Raw genomic sequence first — 26401 nt, forward strand, 5'->3', positions numbered from 1 at the left:
GCTCAGAAAAGATAAAGTTAAAAGGTCATTCTTCAGTCATCAAATATGTGAAGAATTTTTATGAAAGAAATAATGATCAGTTTTGTTTAGATCAAGGAGTTAAATGATCTTGAGCTGAAATACAGCAATATCAGCTGGGTCTTAACTTTCTGACAACAAAGGTAGAACTCTAGAAGAGACCAGTGTTGGTTACAGAGAGTTCCTGATTTGTTACTTTGTTCATTTATTCAATAAATAAACATCTGTAGACCTTTTATTATGAGCATAGCACTCTGTAAGGTACCTGCAATTTCAAATCTTCTATGTTGAATTTAATTAAACTATCTATCCTGGATGGTTAAATCATATCAAATCATACCTTTACTCATTCACTCTTTTTATGTATTCCCTCCTCCAAACTGCCTGGAATCCATACTCTTCATTCCCACTGGCCAAGGTTAAGCTCTTTTTATATTTCACATGAAAGAGTTCAATAGTCTTTTAATAGATCTTCCTGCTTTCAGTCTCTCCCTCATTCCAGTACAAATTTCCAAATGACAAAAGAGTTAACATTCTGTGACACAGATTTAATCGTGTCATGGTCCTAATTAAAAAGCTCTATTTTGTAGTCCATCAACATATGACTGTTTGAAGATTCCCTAAACACTGTCTCATCACAGTGCTTTTGCCTATCTCATTCCCTCTGTTCAGAATGCCCTTCCCTGCTTTTGGTGAAATCTTATCCATCCCTTAACACCCAGCTCAAATTTTACTTCTGTTATAGTCAATCTTCTCAATCCCATGGCATACAGAATTAATTGCCCCCTCTCTACACAAAATATATATTCTATAAATAATTAATTATGCTATATTACAGTTATGTATCTGTCTCCTACCCAGCCAGACTATGAAATCTTTGAAGTTTGATTTATCTTTGATTTCCCAGTATATAACAAACATATAATAGGTTCTCGCTAAACATTTGCACAAATGAAACTTCCTATAAAGCAGTTGACTTAACAGGGGGAAAAGTTCTGTTTCATAATTACAGACTGAAATTTTAGCTCAAGCTGATTTACCTCACTGGTATATGTGTCACTCGTCACAAGGAATACCAGAAAAAAAAAAAAAGAGCATCAACACATTGTTTCAAAAAACAAGTGAGCACACAGATGGGTCAATGCTAATTATTCTTCATCATCAGAAAAAAAAAAAAAAACAAACAAAAACAAAAAGTACATGGCTGAACGATGGTACAGAATAATTTGTCAGTAACTGAATTATTTCTACCCTTCCACCTCCCCCACTACATCTAGATGTGCTATTTGTTTCTACCTGCAGACTGACATTCTGAGGCTGAGGAAATACATGTATGATGTTTTTCACAGAGTAACAAGAATGGGAAAACAAACATTTGCATTCTGATTAAATCAAATAAAGGAAAATCTAGCACAGAATAATGGTCATTGTTGGTGCTTATATTTCAATCTTGTAAGTGAAACTCACTTCCTATTGCTTACATTTTATGATTTAAGCACCTTTTCTGAGTTGCCCAGCATTTCTTTGGTGGCTCATGACTTCCAATCTGAGTTCCTAATCCCTGCTACTGGACTTCTTGGACTATGGCTCTCTTGCTAGCATATCACAGACTAACAGGATTTTATGTTAATCCTGAGAACCAATCACAGGCTATTAAGTAAAGATTTCTGAGAGTCTTCAAGAGAAAATGATCACTATGAGTCAATACAGATTTATGACAAATCCGAGTAATGTCATTTTCTTCTTTGAAAGGGTAATCAGATTGGTAGGTAAGGAAAATTAAATGGCCATTATTAGCACTTTATGCTAGCAAGGCTTCTGACAGAAGCTGCTCATAACATGGAGCAAGATGCCAAACTGTGAGTTGGATTCAATCGGGGAATTAGCTACTGGCTGAGAAATCTTAAGATACCCATAAGGTTCTGAATAATTGACCTAAATAGATACAAAGGAGAGGTCCATGTAATACAGTGGTTCTCAAACTTTACCATGCAACAGAATCAACTGGAGGGTCTATTCAAGCTAACTGCTGGGCCCCATCCCCAGAGTTCCCAATTCAGCAATTGGGGCCCAAGAATTTGCATTTCTAACAAGTTCCCACGTGACGCTATTGGGCTCATTTGGGGACCACATTTTGATGATGCACTGTATCTCAGGATATTGATGTTCTATAACTAAGGATACGAATAACAGGTTTTGTTCAATATTTTGCTAATGACGTTGTTAAATATGTAGAAAGAATGATTACAAATCCACATTTACTAACTTTTGATATAAAAAGATCTCAATAGGCTAGTTATGGAACACATCTCAACATTTATTAGGGATAACCTTAAAATCCTAAAATAAAAACCAACTATATATATATAGGATAAGAAAAACAGCTTAGCAATCACCAAAAAAGAGGGGAGAATACACAGAGATTATAGAATCCTGTAGCTTCAATGATTTGGAAGTATATTCTAGCTACTGAAAAAGGTTTAACAGTTTTGGCTTTATTAATCAATTATAGAATATGAAACAATGTATTTGATAGCAAAGCTACATAATTATACTTGTTCTGTACACCTATCTCTATATTTAATCTGGGGTATCAGATACGAAAGAGAAGATAGTTAAACCACTTTGTTAAGAGAAGATTTTTGGATCTAAAACTATATCACATAAGAAGAATAAGGAAGTATTGATGTCTGGCCTTCAGAAGATTCAGAGAGCTATAAGAGCAGTTTTCATGTAACTGGCTTGTGGATAAGGATTTGTTTTTTCCTGTGTGACCCTAAGCCAAACTTCAGATATAGTTGTCAGACTGCTTGCTATACACAGGTGCCCAATTAAGGAGAAAAATGGGAAGGGGAGAGTTAAATCCAGCTAATGTTTTATTTAATAAGCTATGTGTCTTGGTAGGGGCCAAGTCCAGATGAGAATAAGTAAACTTTCTCTAATTCAGACAAAGGGGGCAACTCTAGAGGGCTTTTTCCTTTTTACTGAGAACACCTTTTCTAATTTGCACAAAAACACAATATAGACTGGTAGTGACTCTAACCCTAAGGTAGAACTAGGTCTGTTAAGAGAAATTTAGAGAGAAAGTGGTTTCAGTTCAGTGTGAGAGATTACGATAGAGTGATGTATTGTATGGAAATGTATTTTCTGAAGAGTATTTAATCTCCCAAATTGGATGTTCAAGGAATGGCTGGACAATTACTTGGCAGGTTTATTACAGAAAGCATTTCAAGATGGAGGAGTGTGTGAGCATGTCTATGTTATTAACAGGGGTGTGAAAAAACTCAATGATCTTTTAGCTTCTAGTCCCCATCTGAACTACCCGCCTTTCCTCTTCTTCATATTCCAGTTGATTCCCACGGTATCCAGACCTTTTCTCTTCACAGACTTACCAGGCACTTTAGCCTTCCTACTACCTAGCCAGATTTTTCTTCTTATCTCTCTTTCTTCTCCCTTCCCTGCCCCAATATGCAGAAAGCATACATACTACATTAAAATTGAGAATAAGCTTTCATTTTTAAAGAACTACTTTTCTCCAAATTTAAACAAAAAAAAAAAGACGAAAACTTATTTTTAAAATTCTTTTAACATATTTATTAGAGAAAGTTAAGTTTCATTTTTAAAATGATTTATGTATCAATCACTGAAAGTCAGAAGTTGAGGGATGGATGGTTCTTTTGCATCAAAAAGACCTCTTTATCCATGCTATACTACTTAAGTAAAAAGATGTCTTTTGGAAAAGAGAACACCAGAGACAGTGAAATAAACACAAACATTTTTAATCAATTTTTTTTTTGTCCCATGAGTAGTAAATGCATGTCACTGTATTAAGAAGTAATGATTAAGGTAATACAGAAGTATTAGGAAGTAGAGCCAATCATAGGCAAAATCTTAAAGGAATCCAAGTTGTCTTCTATGGTTTGTCTTTGGAGTCCTGGTCTCTTCCTTTTCGTATCTACAGTGCCAGGATCTTAGCCCCCATTAGGCTAGGGTTTACCCCTCTTGCAAATGGCCCCAGGCTTCCTTGAGTTATAGCTCATACTCAGGACCTTTCTTGGTATTTTTCAAGAGACTAGCTCTTAAAGAAAACATCAGAGTTTTAAAAGGAGCCTCTAGTAACTCTGCCCAAAGGAGTACCTGAAAGTGGAAACTATCCTATGGCAGGATACCAAGGCAAAGATTCCAGGGTGTTTGGGCCTTTCTCTAAATATCAATAGGCTAGCCCTTCATAGAGAGGTAAGAGAATAGTGGGAAGGTTTAGACAACTGAACTTGTCTAATCAAACAGTAATTTCCATCTTTGAGCAATAAATTTAATTTAAAAGACACATCAAATGCCAACAAAGGTAGTTCAATTGTCTAGTTATTTTGAAGCCATACTAAAGATGTAACACAGTAATCCCGCCGGGCGCGGTGGCTCAAGCCTGTAATCCCAGCACTTTGGGAGGCCGAGACGGGCGAATCACGAGGTCAGGAGATCAAGACCATCCTGGCTAACATGGTGAAACCCCGTCTCTACTAAAAATACAAAAAACTAGCCGGGCGACCTGGCGGGCGCCTTTAGTCCCAGCTACTCGGGAGGCTGAGGCAGGAGAATGGCGTGAACCCGGGAGGCGGAGCTTGCAGTGAGCTGAGATCCGGCCACTGCACTCCAGCCCGGGCGACAGAGCAAGACTCCGTCTCAAAAAAAAAAAAAAAAAAAAAAAAAAAAAGATGTAATACAGTAATCCCATCTTACCCATGGGGGATATGTTCCAAGACCCCCAATGGACACCTGAAACTGCAGATAGTAATGAACCCTATATTATGTTTTTTTCACATACATACATATATACCTATGATAAAGCTTAATTTAAAAATTAGGCACAGGGCCGGGCACAGTGGCTCATGCCTGTAATCCCAGCACTTTGGGAGGCCAAGGCAGGTGGATCATCTGAGGTCAGGAGTTTGAGACCAGCCTGGCCAACATGTTGAAACCCTGTCTCTACTAAAAATACAAAAAATTAGCCTGGTGGTGGGCGCCTATAGTCTCAGCTACTCAGGAGGCTGAGGCGGGAGAACTGCTGGAACCCAGGAGACAAGAGTTGCAGTGAGCCGAGATTGTGCCACTGCACCCCAGCCTGGGAGACACAGCGAGACTCTGTCTCAAAAAAAAAAAAAAAAAAAAAAAAAAAAAAATTAGGAAGAATGAGAGATTAACAACAAAAATAATAAAATAGAGGACATACGATAATATACTGTAATGAAAGTTATGTGAATGTGGTGTCTTTCTCTTTCACACACAAAATGTCTTCATGTACTATACAGGAGGTAACAAAAACTGCAGAAAGCAAAACTGTGGATAAGAGGGACTACTGTAACACAAAAATGTCTTGAGCAATGCTTATATAAGATATTTATACAGACAATGTCATACTGGAATGATCTCATAAGACAACTTTTAAAGAAACTTAAGAAACCATTTTCAAAGTATTTATGGAATGGGAATAAAAATTACTTTCAGCTTAAAAACTTATAAAAATGGTCAGGCCCAGTAGCTCATGCCTGTAATTCCAGCATTTTGGGATGCCAAGTCAGAAGGATGACTTGAGCCCAGGAGTTTGAGACCAGTCTGGGCAACACAGCAATACCTCATCTGTAATTAAAAAAAAAAAAAAAAAAAAGTGTTTCTTTGGGATATTGTTGTAAATAAAAAATAGGCCGGGGTGGTAGCTCATACCTGTAATCCCAGCACTTTGGGAGGCTAAGGTGGGCGGATCACTTGAGGCCAGGAGTTTGAGACTAGCCTGGCCAACGTGGTAAAAGCCCATCTCTACTAAAAATATAAAAATTAGCTGGGTGTGTTGGCATGCACCTGTAGTCCCAGCTACTTGGGAGGCTGAGGCACAAGAATCGCTTGAACCCAGAAGGCAGAGATTGCAGTAAGCTGAGACTGTGCCACTGCACTTCAGCCTGGGTAACAGAGTAAGACTTTGTCTCAAAAAACTAAAACATAAATAAATAAATAAATAAATAAATAAATAACTAGCCAGGCGAGGTGGCGGGCGCCTGTAGTCCCAGCTACGCTGGAGGCTGAGGCAGGAGAATGGCGAAAACCCGGGAGGTGGAGCTTGCAGTGAGCTGAGATCCACCCACTGCACTCCAGCCCGGGTGACAGAGCGAGACTCCGCCTCAAAATAAATAAATAAATAAATAAATAAATAAATAAATAAATAAATAAATATTTGTCAAACGATAGCTTTACTTTGAGAAAGAAATATTTTATAAAAGTTTTCTAATTAGAGAAAATTAAAAATGCTTTCTAGGAAAAGAAAATTAATATTTCTCTTCCTTAGGAAAAAAAAATTTTCTTTTGCTTTCTAAATAAATGTTTCTTTTTTTTAAAAAAAAATAAATGGGTAGGTTTTTAGAAACTTTGGATAGTGTGTATGTGTGTGTGTGTGGTGTACAACAGACAATTGATCTTGTCCAAAGAACCTAATAATTTTCTATAATATTAATGATGTTTTTCCTAGCACAATGCCTTATACAGAATGGGCACACAAATATTTGATATCTGTTGAAAAAAATGAGTCATTTCTGCTTCAGTTGCAAACTGCTGACATTTAATTTTTTAATGTCTTTCACAAAGAATACATTATTGAAAATTTTTCCTCAGACAAATATTTTACAATCCTTCTTGTGCCCCACTGATTTTCAATTTATCAACTGTGGTGCCTGATAGAACTGTCAACCAGGGATTTTCATTGTTTAATCACTGTACCACTTATTTGAAAGCACTGCTTGAAAATTTCTCACATATACTCATATCTTGTACTTAAAGAATTATAATTTGAGGGTTGATAAAACCCATATCCAAAAGCACATATAACAAGGCTAATAACCAAATAGCATATTTCATTTGCAATGCAAGGTCCTGGGGTCATTCTTCTAGCAAGTATCTAAAAAGTTACTTACAGGGCAAGTAAGAATGACAGAATCATTTCATTTATTTATGACAAACATTAGGAGAGTCCTAGAAAAAGGCAAGAATGACCAGACAAGGAATAATGAGGAAAATGAGTCATGTTTTTAAATATCCCGATCTGGAATGCCACTTCAGTGCCTCTCTCTAGAGGCCCTAAATGTGAAGCTGAGATATTTTTATCTTCCTGTTTCAGGAAGTTAGCCCTACTCCTAAGGCTGCTGAAAGTTTAGCTGAACCAGGCCTTTTCCCTCCTTTCTGAACTATCCTGCTGAATACATTTTTTTCATATAATTTAAGTATAGATTCCCAGTAATACATAAGAATAAACCAATATAGTACTTACATTCACACTGTATGACATCTAAGTTAAACTGCTGAACAGCTCCCATGCTTATTTGTTTTAACTCACTGTCCAGTAACATCTGCATTAAGGATGTTGACAGATGCTGGCAGGCTGACATGCAAGCTGTCTGAGCAACTTTCCCCTGTTTAAAACAATCAAACCAAAAATCAAACAAATAAATAAACATAGAAATACATCATAAAGGATCAGAAAAATCATATACTTGGCATTCTTTTTGTTGGTTATGCTTGGTACAATGGTGATTACTTTCCTTCCTGTTTCTGTATTCTGAGTGGTTATGCCTTTATATTATAGAAATTAACATGAATATTTTTAGTTTACTTGGCTTTCTCAGGATATAAATATCATTAAAGCTCTAATTGCATAAAGGAAAATTAAAACACCAGTTAAAAACTGTTATTTCAGGCCGGGCGCGGTGGCTCAAGCCTGTAATCCCAGCACTTTGGGAGGCCGAGACGGGCGAATCACGAGGTCAGGAGTTCGAGACCATCCTGGCTAACACGGTGAAACCCCGTCTCTACTAAAAAATACAAAAAGCTAGCCGGGCGAGGTGGCTGGCGCCTGTAGTCCCAGCTACTCGGGAGGCTGAGGCAGGAGAATGGCGTAAACCCGGGAGGCGGAGCTTTGCAGTGAGCTGAGATCCGGCCACTGCACTCCAGGCCAGGCGACAGAGCGAGACTCCGTCTCAAAAAAACAAACAAACAAACAAACAAACAAACAAAAAACTGTTATTTCAGATCTCTTGAAATACTGAAAGCACTTTAGATATGCATATTAAAATGACATTTATGACACAAAATAAGTCATACTGACAGAACATTTTATCCACATAATGCTCCTTAATCTCTCCTTTACATAATTAACCAAGTAAGAATAAAGGAAGTTAACAGTATAACTTACTATTATTGCTATTTAAATTACAGCTAAAATTCAAAATACCCTTTGAATCATAAGAGCTTACTTCTAATCAGAACATTAGTCTATAGCATAGCTTCAATCACTGGCAGAAAAAAAAGGTTTGTCTACCAATATGACTTCAAGATTTTCTACAGATGTGCATTTAGCTTTAGAAATTAAGTTTTTAAATCATCTGGTATGTTGGAAATATGTGGTTGAATATTTGTGGCTTTCTTTCAGTATAATACACATCATTAAAATGTATTTCCTACTATAATAATCTCCTAAAACTCTATATGAACTTTCACTGATAGCCTAAATTGTTTTCTTAAAAATAGCCTTTTTAAATGTTTAGCCTCTGCATTATACAGCTGACTCACAAAACTACACCACTTTTAGTATAAATTTTTTTTTTTTTTTTTTTTGAGACAGAGTCTCGCTCTGTCACCCAGGCTGGCGCAATCTTGACTCACTGCAAGCTCCGTCCCCTGGGTTCATGCCACTCTCCTGCCTCAGCCTCCCAAGTAGCTGGGACTACAGGTGCCCGCCACCACGCCTGGCTAATTTTTTGTATTTTTAGTAGAGACGGGGTTTCATTGTGTTAGCCAGGATGGTCTTGATCTCCTGACCCTGTGACCTGCCCACCTTGGCCTCCCAAAGATAAATTATTTTTTTTTTTTTTTTTTTTTTTTTTTTTTTTTTTTTTTTTTTTTGAGGCGGAGTCTCGCTCTGTCGCCCGGACTGGAGTGCAGTGGCCAGATCTCAGCTCACTGCAAGCTCCGCCTCCCGGGTTTACGCCATTCTCCTGCCTCAGCCTCCCGAGTAGCTGGGACTACAGGCGCCCGCCACCTCGCCCGGCTAGTTTTTGTATTTTTAGTAGAGACGGGGTTTCACCGTGTTAGCCAGGATGGTCTCGATCTCCTGACCTCGTGATCCACCCGTCTCGGCCTCCCAAAGTGCTGGGATTACAGGCTTGAGCCACCGCGCCCGGCCGATAAATTATTTTTTTAAACAGGTTTTGCATTTCAACTAGAAGTTTAAAATATTATAAAAACTCTTTTAGGTAAAATTCTCCCATATAATACTGCTCCTAGGATGGCTATCTTCAACTGACAATTATGTTATTTGGTGATGGACTGACTACTATGATAGGATTCAAAGACCTATGAATATCATCAGAAATAATTACTTTTGGAAGACATGCTATGTTTTGCCTCATTTGCATTAACAAATATTTACCCAGTCATATTTGATAATTATATTTTTCCTACTTATCTCAAAGGCCAGAAAGCTACAAAATCATGACCAAAATCTCCCTAATAGAAATGTTACAATATATTAGTACAAAAACATCTTACATAGGATTGACTTGTGAGAAAGGTAATAAAGAACATAAATACTTGTTCAAGATGCTTATTACAACATTTGTTAAATCACACATTAAAAGTCAGACAAGAAACAACTTTTTGAATGAGTTTTTTTGCATTTAGACACTATGCACAGTGAAAAACTACGTATCTGAAACAGAATGTCAATTTCTCAATCAAAAACTTAAGAGATAAAAGCTGATGCAAACAATATATTTGACAGATACTGATGAACTGCCAAAAAGGAATGTAACAAACAATGCAAAACCCAGCATGATTCAAGATCCCCCAAACTCAAGAGGAATTAGTCTGGGAGACATGCAGCTCCATTCCCCAAGCAGAATAATATCAATATGAATGAGAAGTGGGGAAGCAGAGAAAGGAGAAATCAATGGCATGTCATTTAATTACAATGTAATAGGCTTCAGAATACTTAATGGAAATGTCATTTTGACCCAATGGAACAGTTAGTGCATTTTAGTTTAATGTGCTTCTCCATCAAATAAGCTCCATGTCCTATGCATGCTGCCACTATCATGTACTAACTGCAAAAGTTGATTAATAAATTGCCAGAAAATTACTATTAAATTCATTTCATAAGCAAACATACTGTACAATATAAGTGGTATTGTTTTATGTAAACCTTTAAAATTTAACATGGGTTCAGATGCTACAAATGACTACATAGCAATAGTACTGGAGCTGAAAATGATGGTAAGAGTAGACACAGGCTATTCAACAAACCTGGTGGAAATAAGTAATAAACACACACACACACACATACATACACACACACGAATTTAAATAAATATTTAATAAAATCTTTATTTAAATATCATGTGTAATACTAAAATCCTAACATTGAATTTCTTTTGATGAGACATATTAAATACAGGCTTATTGTTCTCAAAGATAGAAGATTAAAATATTTATATTTTATAAATCTTCAGATGAAATAAATAGCTCAAAATTTAAATTCATAATATCAAAGGTTCAGATTCTTTAAAATTTTAAAAAGTTATATTCCATAAGATTATATAATATTTTTCAAATGTCTACTCTGTAACTATAAAATGCATACAACTATTCTTAAACTTCATCTACTACATATTTTTAGATAGAAATGTTAACACTCCAAAAATTTACACACCCAAAAATATATTTGATAATTTATTTTTAATGTCTATAGCCGTTGGCACACTCTGGTATAATCTTCTGAACACTATTATTATTATTGTTGTTGTTGTTGATGCCTTTAATAATATATCATTTTCTAGAATAAAAATAGTCTCAGTACTTTTACAATGATCTTTTAAAAACTAGCCCTTTCCATTAGAGATGCTCTAGTTTTTAATATTATAATAAAAAAAAGCCAAAATAATTAAGTGAAGTGACTCAGAAAACATGGCACATTTAATAAATTTCAAGCACCTCAAAATTTCTCCTGCCCTCATCTGAAAAATTAATTGCAACTATTACCAACATTTTCCCTCTCTTTACAAAGTTCAATAAATAAGTAAAAACACCTGCTAAGCTTTTAAAGGTAACTACTTTTTTACCCTGCTCTAACATTTGGCTGAAAACAACCCGCAAAGAGAGAAAACCCTTAGACAAACTTCTTATATTTCAAAGGAACTTGTAAAAGAGAATCTGCTGACATATTAGATCCTTTTTGCATTACCGAAAAGCTTTTCTTTTAAGAACAATTGTGGTAAAGAGACATTTGGCTCCTAGGAAATTCCCAAAGGGTCAACCATATGCATCCTTCCATGGCACCTTCACAGTGCTGCTTTCTAGATTCATGTCTCAAAAACAGCTTTCATCATTTACTTGTGTGTCAGTCAATATGATTTATGGACTGCATTCAACAAAGTCAAAGCATATAGAATGAGAAATATGACTACAATCTGCTAATTTGTTTTGTATTGAGCCACTTAAGAGTCAAAGACCTGATGTCAGACTGAGACCAGTAACACAATTAACCAGCCGGTGACAGATTCATCCATCCTCCCTGCCAGGCTGTGCCAATCAAAGACAGCATGAGGTGACATTTGGTGAAATCAGTAAGAAAACTCATTCTCTAAGTAACCTATGTGAGGCCTTGATTGACATTTTTTGAATTTAGTTTGTGGAACATAGCCAGTCTTTACCCAATAGTCCTTCACTGCAAGCTGTGAAATAAGGCTTTTAATGCCAATCACAGGAACAATAAACCACAAACCACCAACCCTCAGCTTAAAAGGAATTAAGAAAACACATCTGTTTGTATGTCAAGACAAATTTTCAAAATAATTTACTATCATAGATTAGGCTAAAGATACTGTTTCCTGTGAAATATAAAATAACAAGGTAAAAACACAACATAGTTTATTAGATTATGGCTCAAAACTGGTTTGTTTTCAAAGTAATGTTTTCATAGATCTACTCTAATATAATTGTAAGAGAAATGTAGAATACTTAAAACTAATTTGGTCCATTTAAATTTTCATTTGAAGTTTTCATTTGTGTCTCACCATATTCTTATTTCAAAGATCTATTAAAAAAGGTTTGATTTCAACAGTGATTATTTGAAAGCACTTTCCAATGCTGCTTTCATTCTCTCAAGTACATTTAATGTTAAAATGTGCTCTTGAAATCACATTCTTTCCGTATTGGTCTACTCTTTCTTAATGAACCCAGGAGAGTCCATTTTTCTTTATTTATATTCCCACAAAAGGTTAACTTTGTACACTAAACTACTTTTTTACTTAAGGAAAAAATACACAGACTCAAATATATTGTACATTATATTATTCTTTACATTGATAAAAAGTTTTATTTAAAAAGTCTAACTCTTGCCAAAGAAAAAAGGAAAATCAAAATAAAATCATGGTCAATTTGGATATTATACCTAACACTGATAAGTGACTTCATTAATTCTGATTCTGTATGGCTTTTTAAAGTTATCTAAATTCACGCAGTAAAATATGGTCATTTTATACAAACTCACTATCATCATTTACTACATAAATTTCACTTATGAGACTATGAAATAGTCTTTTTCAGAAGCAAAACAAGGGAAGTAGTTTAAAGAATTAAATTTTTATTTAATTCATTAATGAATGAAGTAATGAATAAATTAATAAATTAATGAATTTAATTTCATTTCAGTATTTGTATTTTAAAAGGCTATAAATTGTAACTCTCTTTAGGAGAGAGCCTTTTTTTAAAAAATACTGAAAGAATGAGGTATTTCATCAGATGGAAATACTAAAATTAAAAATTAAAAAGTTAATTGAAATATTAAAAAAGACATATAGTTGAAAAACAGGTATTTTAATTCAAGAAATCTGTTATTCTTCAATTTTATATAAGAATCACTAATCTAGAGTTTTACTATATGAAATATCTTGTTCAAATGTAAATACTGTTATGAAATCAGGAAAAAGATACCTAAAACATAGAATATGAAACTTTCCCCAAGATTATTTCACAAATGCACAAGAATTTCTCTACCTAGTAAGATCAGTTTTAATTCATTTTCTGGCTGAACACTGTACGTAACACTGAAATGTCTGATTCTCAGTAATACAGAATAGACATGTTATAAAGGTTTAAATATCAAGATGAATTCCCTCAGCGAGTTTAAATAACATTAATACTACCTTGAAGACAATTTTTTTTTTTTTTTTTTTTTTTTTTGGAGACAGAGTCTCACTCTTTCGCCTAGGCTGGAGTGCAATGGCACGATCTCGGCTCACCGCAACCTCCACCGCCCAGGTTTAAGCAATTCTCCTGCCTCAGCCTCCCGAGTATCTGGGATTACAGGCATCTGCCATCACGCCCTGCTAATTTTTGTATTTTTGTAGAGACAGGGTTTCACCATGTTGGCCAGGCTGGTCTTGAACTCCTGACCCCAGGTGATCTGCCCGCCTGAAGACGAATTTTTGAAATTATGCTTTAGAATTCATAGATCTATCAAAATATACTCATTTTAACAGCCACAACATTCCCCCAAATACCTCTTCACACTCTATATTCCTCTTATACTCTATTTCTGTCTGTCTCTAACTACTTTCAGCCCTGAAAGAATGAATTGGGACATCAGTTAACCACAATCTCACAGTCAACTATAAATTCCCATTCTCCCCTCTCAGGTTGTTCTCCTTTCAACAATTACCAATCACAAGGGTATGAGACAGTAACAGAAATGCCTACTCTTAAGACACACACACACACACACACACACACACACACACACACACACACACACAGAGAGAGAGAGAGAAATAGAACATGATCATCTTAAAGTTGAAAAATTTTTTCCTGAACTGGGACAACCTCAGGACTGCATAATACATGGCATATTTTTATTTCCCTCAAAACTTCCCCTATCCCAATCATAGGGCTCATCAAACTTTGGCAGTCTTTAAAAAAAAAAACAATATTTTGAGCATGGCCTCAGAAGGCATGCAGTATCTAAATTTTTAGCTTTCTACAAGTATCACTGCTTCTGCCATGGCAGTCCCATGATATTGCCAAACTCATCCTTTTTTTTTTTTTTTTTTTTTTTTCTTTTGAGATGGAGTCTCACTCTGTCACCCAAGCTGGAGAGCAGTGGCACCATCTCGGCTCACTACAAGCTCCGCCTCCCAGGTTCAAGCGATTCTTCTGCCTCAGCCTCCCGAGTAGCTGTGACTACAGGCACGAGGCACCATGCCTGGCTAATGTTTGTATTTTTGGTAGGGATGGGGTGTCACCATATTGGCCAGGCTGGTCTCAAACTCCTGACCTCATAATCCGCCCACTTCGGCCTCCCAAAGTGTTGGGATTACAGGCGTGAGCCACCACGCCTGGCCAGACTCTGCCTTGGGGGGGAAAAAAAAGGTGCCAGAATCATTAACGGGTTAGACAACAAAAGTGGTTTACATATAATCATTAATTAGTAAACTGGACAAATGTCACTCAAGCAAACTGGCTCCTCTTTCATACATGTAGGTGGAAGACTATTATAAACAGCCATATATAAAAAGATAGCACAAAGTACGCCTTTGTCACTAATGAATTTGTATTTAGGTTTCAATTCTTGATATTGACTCTCAGAGTCCAGTACAAGTAGAACTTCATTTGCTGAGGCACACATTTGAATAACATGTTCTGTGAAACGGGTTATGATGGGGGAAAAAATGACTCAGAGACTGAGTGCAGTCAAAGTCTCAGCCTCCCTGCGGTTGGGGGAGGGAGAGCACTGGGATAAACAGATAATGCATGCTGGGCTTAATACCTAGGTGATGGGTTGACAGGGGCAGTAAACCACCATGGCACATGTTTATTTATGTAACAAACCTGCACATCCTGCACATGTATCCTGGAACTTAAAATTTTTTTAAAAACTCATAAAAACAAAGTCTCAACCTTCCTCCCGCAATGTGGCTTTGCTTTCTTCTGTTAGTTAACGTGAATGAAGTAACTCTCACTAAGGTCTACAGCTTCAATTGCATTTTATAGCATTTTCTGAAAGTAATTATACGGCATAGCAGTAGTCTCAAATTTGGGGATTCTCAAAGTTTTGATGTTTACTCATCCTGCATGATAAGGGTTTACTGAATTTTCACTAGCTCAAGCCTTAGATAGTGGGAATGGGGTTGCAGTAAATACTAACAGTCATTTCTAGTTGATGGAATACCTAGGATGGGATTTTTAAAAAGTAAAGGGAATATATCAAGAGAAGGGAAGATACATATTAAAACAAAACAAAATCCATAAAAAGTGGGAAGGGGCAATCAAGGTAAACTACTTTTTTTTTTTTTTTTCTAGAAACAACCTTGCACATGGCATTCAACAATACTCTGAGAGTGAATAATGTGTCCTACAGACATTTACATTAGGCGTTTGCCAATTGCTCCCCTCTTGCTTCCAAAGAATTGAAAGAGGTTTTTAATCTCAACACTACCAGCTACCACACTGACTTACATAAGAGACAGAAAGATGTAAAACAACATGACAGCTTTCCTACAGCGCCTAAAGTCTCCTGAGTGAAAGAAAAGGAAATGATTAAAAGTTTGTTGCCCACCTTCTGAACTCCTCCCCGATATGTAATATTAGTCTGAATATGCTCCTTTGGTGGGACCTTAACTCTGCAAAGTCTAATCTCTATACTTTTCGCATTCTAGTATTTTGCATACGTATTTATAAGTATATGTCAGCATCTTGGCCTGTTGGTTTTCCGTTATTTCTACCTGACTTGCAAATACCTTGTAAATATGAATGCACCAACACTGTTATACTTCTCTCATTAGCTCCACCCTGACCTTTCTCTATTACTGTTCCCTCCATAGAGGGAAGAAAAAAAGAAAAATAGAGGCTCCTTGGCATCACCAGTTCTTGGCCTGCACCAGAAACTTCTAACTCCAACATCATGCTCTACCGTCTCCTTCCTCCTCAGAGATCTGACCTTCTTTTTGCTGTCTTTTTCTGCTCACAATAAAAGGTAATTTCAACTCAATCTTTCCCCACACCTTTTAGTCCCTTTTCTTCTTCTCCTATTTCAACTTCTGCCCACTTAACTCAGGGGTGGAAAGCATCTTCTATTTTTTTCTATCATGGAAAACAGATTAAAGGGGGAAGATATCAGTTAGCTTCCTAAAAATCTGTCACTTCTATCTACAAAAGTCAAGTTTCTTTCTTTTCTTTTTTTTTTTTTTTTTTTTTTTTTTTTTTTTTTTTTTTTTTTTTTTTTTTTAGACAGGGGTCTTACCCTATCACTTAGGCTAGAGTGCAGTGGCACAAACGTGGCTCACTGCAGCCTCAATCTCCTGGGTTCCAGCAATCCTCTCATGTCAGTCTCCCCAGCATCTGGGACCACAGGCATGCACCATCACATCTGGCTAATATTTCTATTTTTTTGTATAGACAGGGTCTCACCATGTTGCCCAGGCTGGTCTCAAACTCCTGGGCTCAAGCAATCCTCCCACCTTGGCCTCCCAAAGTACTGGGATTACAGGCATGAGTCACCACGCTGGTCCTCAAGTAACTTTATAAACATGAATTCTCTATTGTTATCTTGTAGTAAAACCACCACATGCTAAACTTTCATTTGTTTTTTGTACTGAATCTTCCTGTTCAAGATGGTACTTTGCTCATAAAGCCTGGACCAATGATTTAGTCTATTTCATCTATAGTTCTGTTAAAGAGTGAAGTTATAAGAGACATATACATGTGTGTATATATATATGCATATGCACATAGGTACACTAATACAGTATATATACATATATTTAGTCTATAGACAAAGAAGAGTCCGTTTTAATTATTTCCATTTATACCCATCTTAGCTGTTACTTACAGGTGAAGTCTAGCAGTTTTTTCCTAATCCACCGGCCTCCTACTAAAACTTTCATGTTGTTTCCTTTTAAAAGTCCTTTCATTACTGCTACTTCCAACTAAGTCCTGACCAAGAGCAATCTGAAATATTGTTTTCTGCAATGTTTGACATCAGGAAAATATTTAAGTATGGTATGCTATATACAAACTTAAGACATAATTTATGAAATTAAATTTCTCACCAAGATTAGTCAGCATTTGGCTGAAACAACTTAGTAAATGTCTAAAAGGATTAAAGTTACAAAATACAAATATGTTCATTTTCAACTAAGAAGCAAGATTTTAAAAAAGTTAACATCTAGTAGTGAAAATCAATTGTTTTATAACATTAAGAAAAAGCTTAATAAGAATACAAATTCTATTTCTTTTTTTATTTTTTATTTTTATTTTTGAGACGGAGTCTTGCTCTGTCACCCAGACTGGAGTGCAGTGGCGCGATCTCGGCTGACTGCAAGCTCCGCCTCCCAGGTTCACACCACTCTCCTGCCTCAGCCTCCCAAGTAGCTGGGACTACAGGTGCCTGCCACCATGCCTGGTTAACTTTTTGTATTTTTAGTAGAGACAGGATTTCACCATGTTACCCAGGATGGTCTCGATCTCCTGACCTCGTGATCCGCCCACTTTGACCTCACAAAGTGCTGGGATTACAGGCATGAGCCACCATGCCCGGCCTAAAAATTGTATTTCAAAGAGTGGACCTTGACTATTTACAACTTTTTCAAATATTTTCTCTCAAAGTTTTTTTTAACTCTCTCTAATACAGAGATATATTAGATTGTCAATGTTTTGTTCATGATGATTTTTGTATACTTGGAATTAACTTGTAACAATGGATATAATATAAAAATGGATATCAAAATATATCATAGAAATACCACTTTCATTTCCACAGAAATAACTACAACATAAAGAACTTTTTGAAAATACTGGACGTTCAAGTGCCAAACTTTCAAAATCTCTAATGCAAATTTATCTAAAACTGATCCCAAAATCTGCCCCTGCCTCCTTAAATTGACAATAACAATTTGAGTTTTTGGATGGCACGGTCAGTCTTACTTCTGAATATCACTTCTGTATTTTGAATTACATGGTTCATCAGCAGGAAATCTGTTAGCAAGCTTAATAAGTACTCAACGATTATTATATTGAGTAAAAAGAGCAAATGAAAGCTTAAAGGTCTGTGTCTTCAATAGACACAGAAAGGAGTCACAAGGCAATCAAATAAAAAAGGAAAATGTATTCTAGTAATAGCAGAATCAGTGTTTAAAGTAGCAAAAGGAAATATACTCTAAAACAAGCAAGTTCATTCTGTGTGTGCTGCTAATTTAGAGGCATTCATCTATCATATAAATGTGACCATCATTTTTTATTCCGAAGATTTAGGCATGCGTTTTTACATCCATACTAATCAGACAAATCCTCCTCCAAACTTTTGTCTCTCTCATCAAGTTGTCTAGTCAGAATTAAAATACCAAGAGCTTTAGCAGTTATGTCTACTGAATAAGCAAATTTAGAACACATCAGTTCTTTGACAAGGTTCTGTGCTATACAGCAGTGATTCTCAAATATTAAGCAAAAAATGCAACTTGTTAAGCTTCAAAAATTTTAGTTCAGTTAGGTCTAAGGCCAAGCACTGGAATCTAAATATTTAACAAGAAGCTCTTCCCGCAGATGATTTTAATGCAGAAAGAAATGTCAATTTCTTCACAAACAACAAAATTATAGAGAACGTATGATTCTGAAGATGTTTAAGTCTGCTTCTTCACATAATCTGCTAATATAGCTTAAATAAATTACTCAAGGAAAGATGGCACACTAAATTATTTTACAGCTAATTATTTAAATGTTCTGTCTCCCTCAAGGAGTGAATAGCAAGCCAAAGTAAAAACTGAATCACTGGTCTCAATTTAAATACATATATGCCCCTGCTGTAGTTCTGTACTAATTATAAAGTACAGGTTTATTCCTTAAAAACATTAAGGATTAAACATTAATTCTGTAAAATAACAAGAACTCATTAAAATATCCTTAAAGTCTATTTAACTTTTTTAATTACCTAATTTACTTTTCAAATTTTAATAATAAAATATATGGTATTTAAGTACTTTTTAAAAAAGATATTTACCCAGACATATGGATTTAACTTTATTATATTAGGTCAGTGAAACTCAGAATTTATGTATTAGTGGAAGTTGAACTTCTGGTATCGCCTAGACTGAAGGTTCCCCTCCATATCGGAAGCTGCCCTCTTCATCAAATACACAATGAGTAAAGGAGAAATCACAAGCAGAAATGGAGGAAAGCAGATACTCACTAGCCAGGCTGGTCAACCTAATTAACCCTAGTAGGCAGTGGGACAGCAGTTGTGTTCACCAGACAAAGAACTCTTCTGGAAGACTGGACTAGACCCTAGATAAACACTAACTTTTTTTCTAGATTAACTTCGAATAAATCTTATTTGCATTAGTAAAATTATCCCACCATCATAGTTATTTTATTCAACTATATTTTCCATAATCTTTCGAAGTGTATATAAAGATGTCTTAGGAGATATAAAGGCCACAAAGTTAATGTGAAATTCAGATAAAATTTAGTAACCTAGTCAATAAAAGTCTGTCAACAACATTCAACATATAACTACTACGTATGTCATAGGATGTGATAATGAAAGTATCATAGTTCACAATATATCATTTTACATGAATTAAATTCAATAAATCACATCAACATTATTCAATGCCATTATAAATTTTTAAAAATTAACATTCAAATAAGAAAATCCAATTTTTAAGGATATATATACATAATATATGGTTATATTTTCATTTGATAGGGAAAGCACATAAATGTATTCAAAGCTGCCTACACCATAATTTAAAAACCTCAATTCTTGTATTTTTCAATTCTTTTCAGTGTCACATAAAATAAAGGGTTATTAAAGCCGTGATTGTACTGTTGACTATTACCTTTTTCCTTCATAGTTTCCAATCATGTAAAAGGCCATCTGAACCCATATACTTAGAAAAAAGTGTGAACCAAAAAATAAAGGGCAGAAAAGTACAGAGCTAAAAGAGGACATGAGGTGTCACAATAAATAAGTCAACATTTGGATTGAAACGTTACGTTTGTCTGAAAGAATGATGCTTAGAAACATACAATATTATATACAGGGACTTTAGAGATGATCTAATCTTCTAGGAGAAGGAAACAAGTTGTTCAGAATCAAGATGGTAGACTAAGTTAATGTATTTGCTTCCCATCCATCCTGAGATGCAAGTAAAATAAAAAGCATAGAACTACAAAAAAGAATAAAGTGTTTTTTCAACAGCAGAAAAAATGAAGGTGTAGGTGGGAATTCATCAAGGGGTGCTTTCTGCAAGACAGAAAGCAGATGAAACAGAGAAAAGAAAGCCACTGCCCATTATATGCTAACAAAGAAGTAGTACAGTAGAGTTTGCAGCCAGCTATGCATTAGAAGTCCAGAGCTGCAGGTATTAAGAGGATAAAAATGAGAAATGGGATGGAAAACAGAAAATTACTGAAGATTTCTGAAACAATTGTACCAATGATCCCCCACCCAGAGGGCCAGGAGTCAGAGAGCACAGGCAATTTCCCTAATGAAAGAATATTTTGGAGAGAGCTGAGGCTACTGATGTAGGGAGAAGTAAAGGGGAGCATAGGAGAGCAGAGGGGGATGGGGCAAAAAGAGGAAGAGGGAGAAGAAGGAAAGGGAATATGTTCTCATGTTTCTTAGAATTCAGCGTTTTTGTTCTGTTTTTTTTTTTTTTGAGACAGGGTATTGCTCTGTTGCCCAGGCTGGAGTGCAGTGGTACAATCATGGCTCACTGCAGCCTAGACTTCCTGGGCTCAAGTGATCCTCCCACCTTAACCTCCCAAGTAGCTGGGACTATAGATGTGTGCCACCACACCCGGCTGACTTTTTGTAATTTTTATAGAGACAGAGTTTCACCATGTTGCCCAGGCTGAAGAATTCAAATTTTAAAACAGATACTAAAACCTGTATGCCAGAAAACAATGGAGAAATGCAATGAAAGTCATCAGAGAAAAAGCTAATCAACCTATAATTATATAACCAGCCAAACTATCAATCAAGCATGAAGACAGAAGACATTTTTTAATATGTAAGGACTTAAATAGTATACTTTCCTTTTGTGGGAAAGTTATTAAAGTTACTGAAGTTTTATGGGAATTCAGCAAAACTGACTGGTAAAGTATTAAAACAAAAACAAAAACCAAAAAAAAACAAGAAGCCTGGGATTCCAAGAAACAGTTTCTAACACAGGAGAGCAAGGAACGAAAGTCCCAGGGTAATAGCTATGCCCCAATTCTAGACAGCAACTGGTACAGGTTAGGGACAAATACCTCTTAAAAGAGGCCTCCTGGAAAGAAGACAATTTCACACAATGGAAGGAAAGGAAATCAGAACACTCGAAATGATGAAGGTACAATATTCACTTATCAAAAAGGAAAAAATTATGTTTTAAATATTAAGCCAACTAAAATGTGTATAATTTCATTAAATAATGGAGTATAATTTTAAAAAATCTATTTGGCCATGATGCTAGAATTATTCTCCTTCAAGTGCCCAGAACTTGGATACTAGATCCAAAAATGAAAGGAAAACAAAAAAATCCAAGCATACTATGCTTTGTGTAAGGGGAACAATACGAGCATAATCATAACAAACACCAGTACTGTTTACTGGTGTTTAGCTTGGAAAGCCAGCCTAGGAGAAAGGATAGATTTCATTGTGGTTGTCAAACAGAATGTACATACTAATACCCTGAATAAGATAAAAATAATAGTACAGCTATCAGAAGAGAATAGATGGAAGAACTGATGGAGCAATGGAGAGGGAGGCTAACTCCTTTATTTCAAATAGAAGGGAATTAAGATACTGATTAAAGTAGAGAGAAACAGAAATAGAAGTACAGTATAACTATTTTATATAAACAAATAGGTTTAGCGCAGTGGCTCGTGCCTGTAATCCTATCACTTTGGGAGGGCAATGTGGTTGGATCACTTGAGGCCAGGAGTTCAAGACCAGCCTGGCCAAAACAGCGAAACCCTGTCTCTACTAAACATACAAAAATTAGTAGGGCATGGTGGCGCACACCTGTAATTCCAGCTACTCAGGAGGCTGGGGCTCAAGAACAACTTGAACCCAGAAGGAGGAGATTGCAGTGAGCCGAGATCCCTCACGCCAATACACTACAGCCTGGGCAACACAAGAGACTCTGTCTCAACAAAAAGAAGAAGAAGAAGAAAGAAATAGAAGAAATTTTAAAATGTAACAATCAATAGTTTAAAAAAGGGGAAGGGAAAGGTTGCTACGTGTACTTTTGTATTTCACAGGATCACTAGATATTCCCTGTTTTTTATTAACATAACCACCAGAAGAAATAAAACCAAATAGTGAAAAATAGCAGTCTGGAAGACTGGGAGTAGAAGTGGGGAAAGGGAAAGGAGAGGAGCTATTTTCCATTCCAAACTCTTTTGGACTACTTATCACACCATTTATGTGTATTAACTGGAATGAAAGCAAAACAGAACAATCTTTATTTTTAGCTTTATGAAATAAAATAGACATTAGCAAATTAATCCAGAGGCTAAATAATTTGTCTGCTTTCACAACTGCGGTTAATTGGAAGAATCAGGCCTAAAACCTAAATCTCAAAAATTTCAACATAGTGCTGAATTCTCAGAAAGAATTCTTTGTTTTTTTTTTTTTTTTTTTTTTTTTGAGACGGAGTCTTGCTCTGTCACCCAGGCTGGAGTGCTGTGGCCGGATCTCAGCTCACTGCAAGCACCGCCTCCCGGGTTCACGCCATTCTCCTGCCTCAGCCTCCCGAGTAGCTGGGACTACAGGCGCCGCCACCTCGCCCGGCTAGTTTTTTTTTTTTTTTGTAGTTTTTAGTAGAGACGGGGTTTCACAGTATTAGCCAGGATGGTCTCGATCTCCTGACCTCGTGATCCGCCCGTCTCAGCCTCCCAAAGTGCTGGGATTACAGGCTTGAGCCACCGCGCCCGGCCTCGGAAAGAATTATTAAGGAGAGAATGATTTTAAAAGTTAGGTACTATCCATTTCTATCCAAATAATGTACCTTTATTTATTCTGGAGCACATATTTGTTTCTCAATTAAAGAAAGCATAGTATGTTCTAAAATCGTTAATGGAAACTAAAAATGCAAATTAAAAATTTAGTAACATCAGACACATTTAGTGGGAAAATAATTTACAAAGGATACTAAATTGGCACTTCAGTAAAACACTACAGCCCAAAGCAAACAATTAAACCAAGGAAAAAAACTCTTCAAAGGAAATACCTGAAAAGAGAAACACCTTGAAAGGGACAGATGGATAAGTAGATGCTATTTAAATCGAGTTAACACTTGTACATTTCCCCATCTTGAAAGAAGTTCCTACTATAATATTTTTTAATCTTATTATTGAGCATATACTGTACTTGATTTCTTGAGTTAATAAAAACTAAACAATTTTTCTCTGACAGCATGATTTTAAATGTTATGCTTTATTTAGTGGTATGCTAGTAAATATGTAACAATGATTCTCTGGGGAAAAAGCCTTAATTTGTACCCTTTTTTAAAAAGAATGGTCTGACCACTCCTACCATGGCTACCAATGTGATGCCACTGAAGGCACAGTTGGAAAGTGTGCACAATTGGATCTTGGAATATATATTTCCCAACATGATCTTGAGGCCATTTACTATTAGTAAGAAGGCATTTCTAAACTCAGAGTAAAAGATATTCAGAGGAATAATCCTGTTAAAGATGTTTTTTAATGGACAGCTTTTTAGGCATCTAATATCTGATGTGAGATTTTCTTGAAAAATACCCCAAATTACCACGTAATTAGAAAACCATATGCCAACAGTAAATTCATATTATTACTAAAGATCATGTCTGGTTTTTTGTTTATTTGTTTTGAGACAGAGTCTCGCTCTGTCACCCAGGCTGGAGTGCAGTGGTGTAATCTCAGCTCACTGCAACCTCCGCCTCCCAGGTTCAAGTGATTCTCCTGAGTAGCTGGGATTATAGGCATGTGCCACCATGCCCAGCTAATTTTTATATTTTTAGTACAGACGGGGTTTCACCATGTTGGTCAGGCTGGTCTTGAACTACTGATCTCGTGATCTGCCCAACTTGCCCTCCCAAAGTGTTGGGATTACAGGCATGAGCCACCGTGCCCAGCCGATCATGCCTTTTTAAAAGAATTGTCCATCATACCACTTCCATTAATGCAGAAAATCAAAAGTTAAGCATATTTGAAGGCAAAGGAAAAGATATCTTTCTGAGAATAAATGTTTTGATATTTAAAATTCAAACTAGAACCAGATGTATTTACTAATTTAATATCCCTAGAGTAGTAGCAAAATTAAGCAAAGAAGATTACATTATCGTTAAAGACAAAACAATGAAGAGTTTCCAGAAAGGAAGAAATATGAACAAATTGATCATTCCAGATCTTCTATTTACTTCTAACATAAAAGACAACCATTTGTTAGTATAAATATTTAGATAAATTGGGTACCTTTAGTGATGAACACATGTGAAGACATTTTAAAAACTCATTGTCATTTACATGTCTCCCCAATGGATGGTAAATCAATAAACTATCCTCATTAAAATGAATACACAATTAACATTTATAAAGGAAGAAAATGTTAGCTGTTATTTCCAGAAACAGACCAGTACTGGGTGGTTAGGCAGTAAGTTCACAGTAAAACGTTACTGAGTTCCATTTGGCAGTCGTGAAGAATAACAAGATATGTCCAAGCTGCTCAACAACTTATTCTACTTATATTCATGTCAGTGGTGAATGAATGTTTAATGTTTTTTAAAATTCTTCTGGTTTAAATTTTCTAGCTAATATAAAATCTTGTTTAAAAAACAAAGCTTGTTTATAAATTCACATTAGAATAGTGTCATAAATGCATAGAAAAAGAGAATCTGAAGAATACTTGCCAAAATGTTAACAGTGATGATTTTTATTTTTATTTTGTAAGACAGAGTCTTGCTCTGTCGCCCAGGCTGGAGTGCAGGCTCACTGCAACCTCTGCCTCCCAGCTTCAAGCAACTCTCCTGCCTCAGCCTCCCAAGTAGCTGGAATTACAGGTGACCACCACCACGCCCAGCTAAAACGATGATGATCTTTTAACAAGATAAAGGTGATTTTTGTCCCCTTCTCTATACTTGGCTATATTTTCTAATTGTCAGAAAAAAATTTTAGAAAGAAGAGAAACTTACACATTTAAAATATTGAAAATTGGCATGATTTCCAAGGGTACTAATTTAGAGATAAAATTGTACTTACATATTAATCAGACTTCATTGGCATTAGCTAGTATCTGACTGTTAGCAACTGTAAGCACTGAAACTCAAGCTATAATAATGATTCAAATATGCCTTACAATGAATGCCTTTCAAAATAAAGAACATTTTCAAATGGCTATATAATGCAAAGTCATAAGGATGAAACCTAATATCAAGTTTAAAACACAGGCATAAATATAACAAGAAAAAAAGTAAAAAAAGTGTCATTACACAATGAAACTAATACTATAAAGAATTTTAAAATTGTAACAAGGGAAGAAAGGAGAATAAAAGACCAAACTAACATTTATTAACACTACCCACTTTTTGCCAACTACCCTGCCAGACAACTTTTCTACATACTATTTTCATTCATTTTATGACAGTCCTATGGGAAAAATGGATTATGCTCATTTCGCAGAAGGGAAGAGGCTCAGAGAGATTGAGCAACTTGCCAGGATCTCATAGCAAGTAAATTACAAACCTAAAGTTCAAATATAAGTATTTCTAACTCTACAGCCCATCTATGCACATCGTCAAGCACTCAGACCTCTAGAAACAATAAAAGATAAACATTCCTCACGGGAATTTGCCTTTTTATTATTCTAATTGAAGATAATATATTTAGCAGGGAAGCTTAACATTTTGGGTAACGGGAAAATATTTGTTATTTCTATCAATACTATTTAGCTTGCTGTTAATTCCTGTAGCCAGAAGAGAGTCTGCCTTCTCAGCTAGAGCACAGAAAAATGCAGATGAATCGGTATTTTAATCTGGAGGCAAGGTGAGGGGAAATTTTTTTTTTTTTTTTTTTTTTTTTTTTTTTTTTTTTTTTTTTTTGAGACAAGGTCTCCCTCTGCTGCCCAGGCTGGAGTGCAGTGGCATGATCTTGGCTCACTGAAGCCTCCGCCTCCTGGGCTCAAGCAGTCCTCCTGCCTTAGCCTCCCAGTAGGCTAATCTTTTAATTTTTTGTAGAGACAAGGTTCACTATGTTGCCCAGGCTGTTCTCCGACTCCTGGGCTCAAGAGATCTTCCTGCCTCGGCCTCCCAAAGTGTTGGGATTACCGGTG

At 35.9% G+C, this 26401-nt stretch overlaps 1 protein-coding gene across 8 annotated transcripts in view; it reads right to left on the reverse strand.

Moving 5' to 3' along the window:
* EXOC6 (exocyst complex component 6) overlaps positions 1-26401 on the reverse strand; it is a 224817-nt gene that overhangs the window by 64580 nt on the left and 133836 nt on the right. For all 8 annotated transcript variants that reach the window (XM_010381327.2, XM_010381328.2, XM_030940528.1 and 5 more), the window contains one exon: positions 7328-7469. In XM_010381327.2, the coding sequence (XP_010379629.1) occupies positions 7328-7469 (142 nt within the window). The remainder of the gene's footprint in view (positions 1-7327; positions 7470-26401) is intronic.

Source organism: Rhinopithecus roxellana, chromosome 11 (assembly GCF_007565055.1).
Source record: "Rhinopithecus roxellana isolate Shanxi Qingling chromosome 11, ASM756505v1, whole genome shotgun sequence".
In the NCBI taxonomy this organism is placed as follows: domain Eukaryota; kingdom Metazoa; phylum Chordata; class Mammalia; order Primates; family Cercopithecidae; genus Rhinopithecus; species Rhinopithecus roxellana.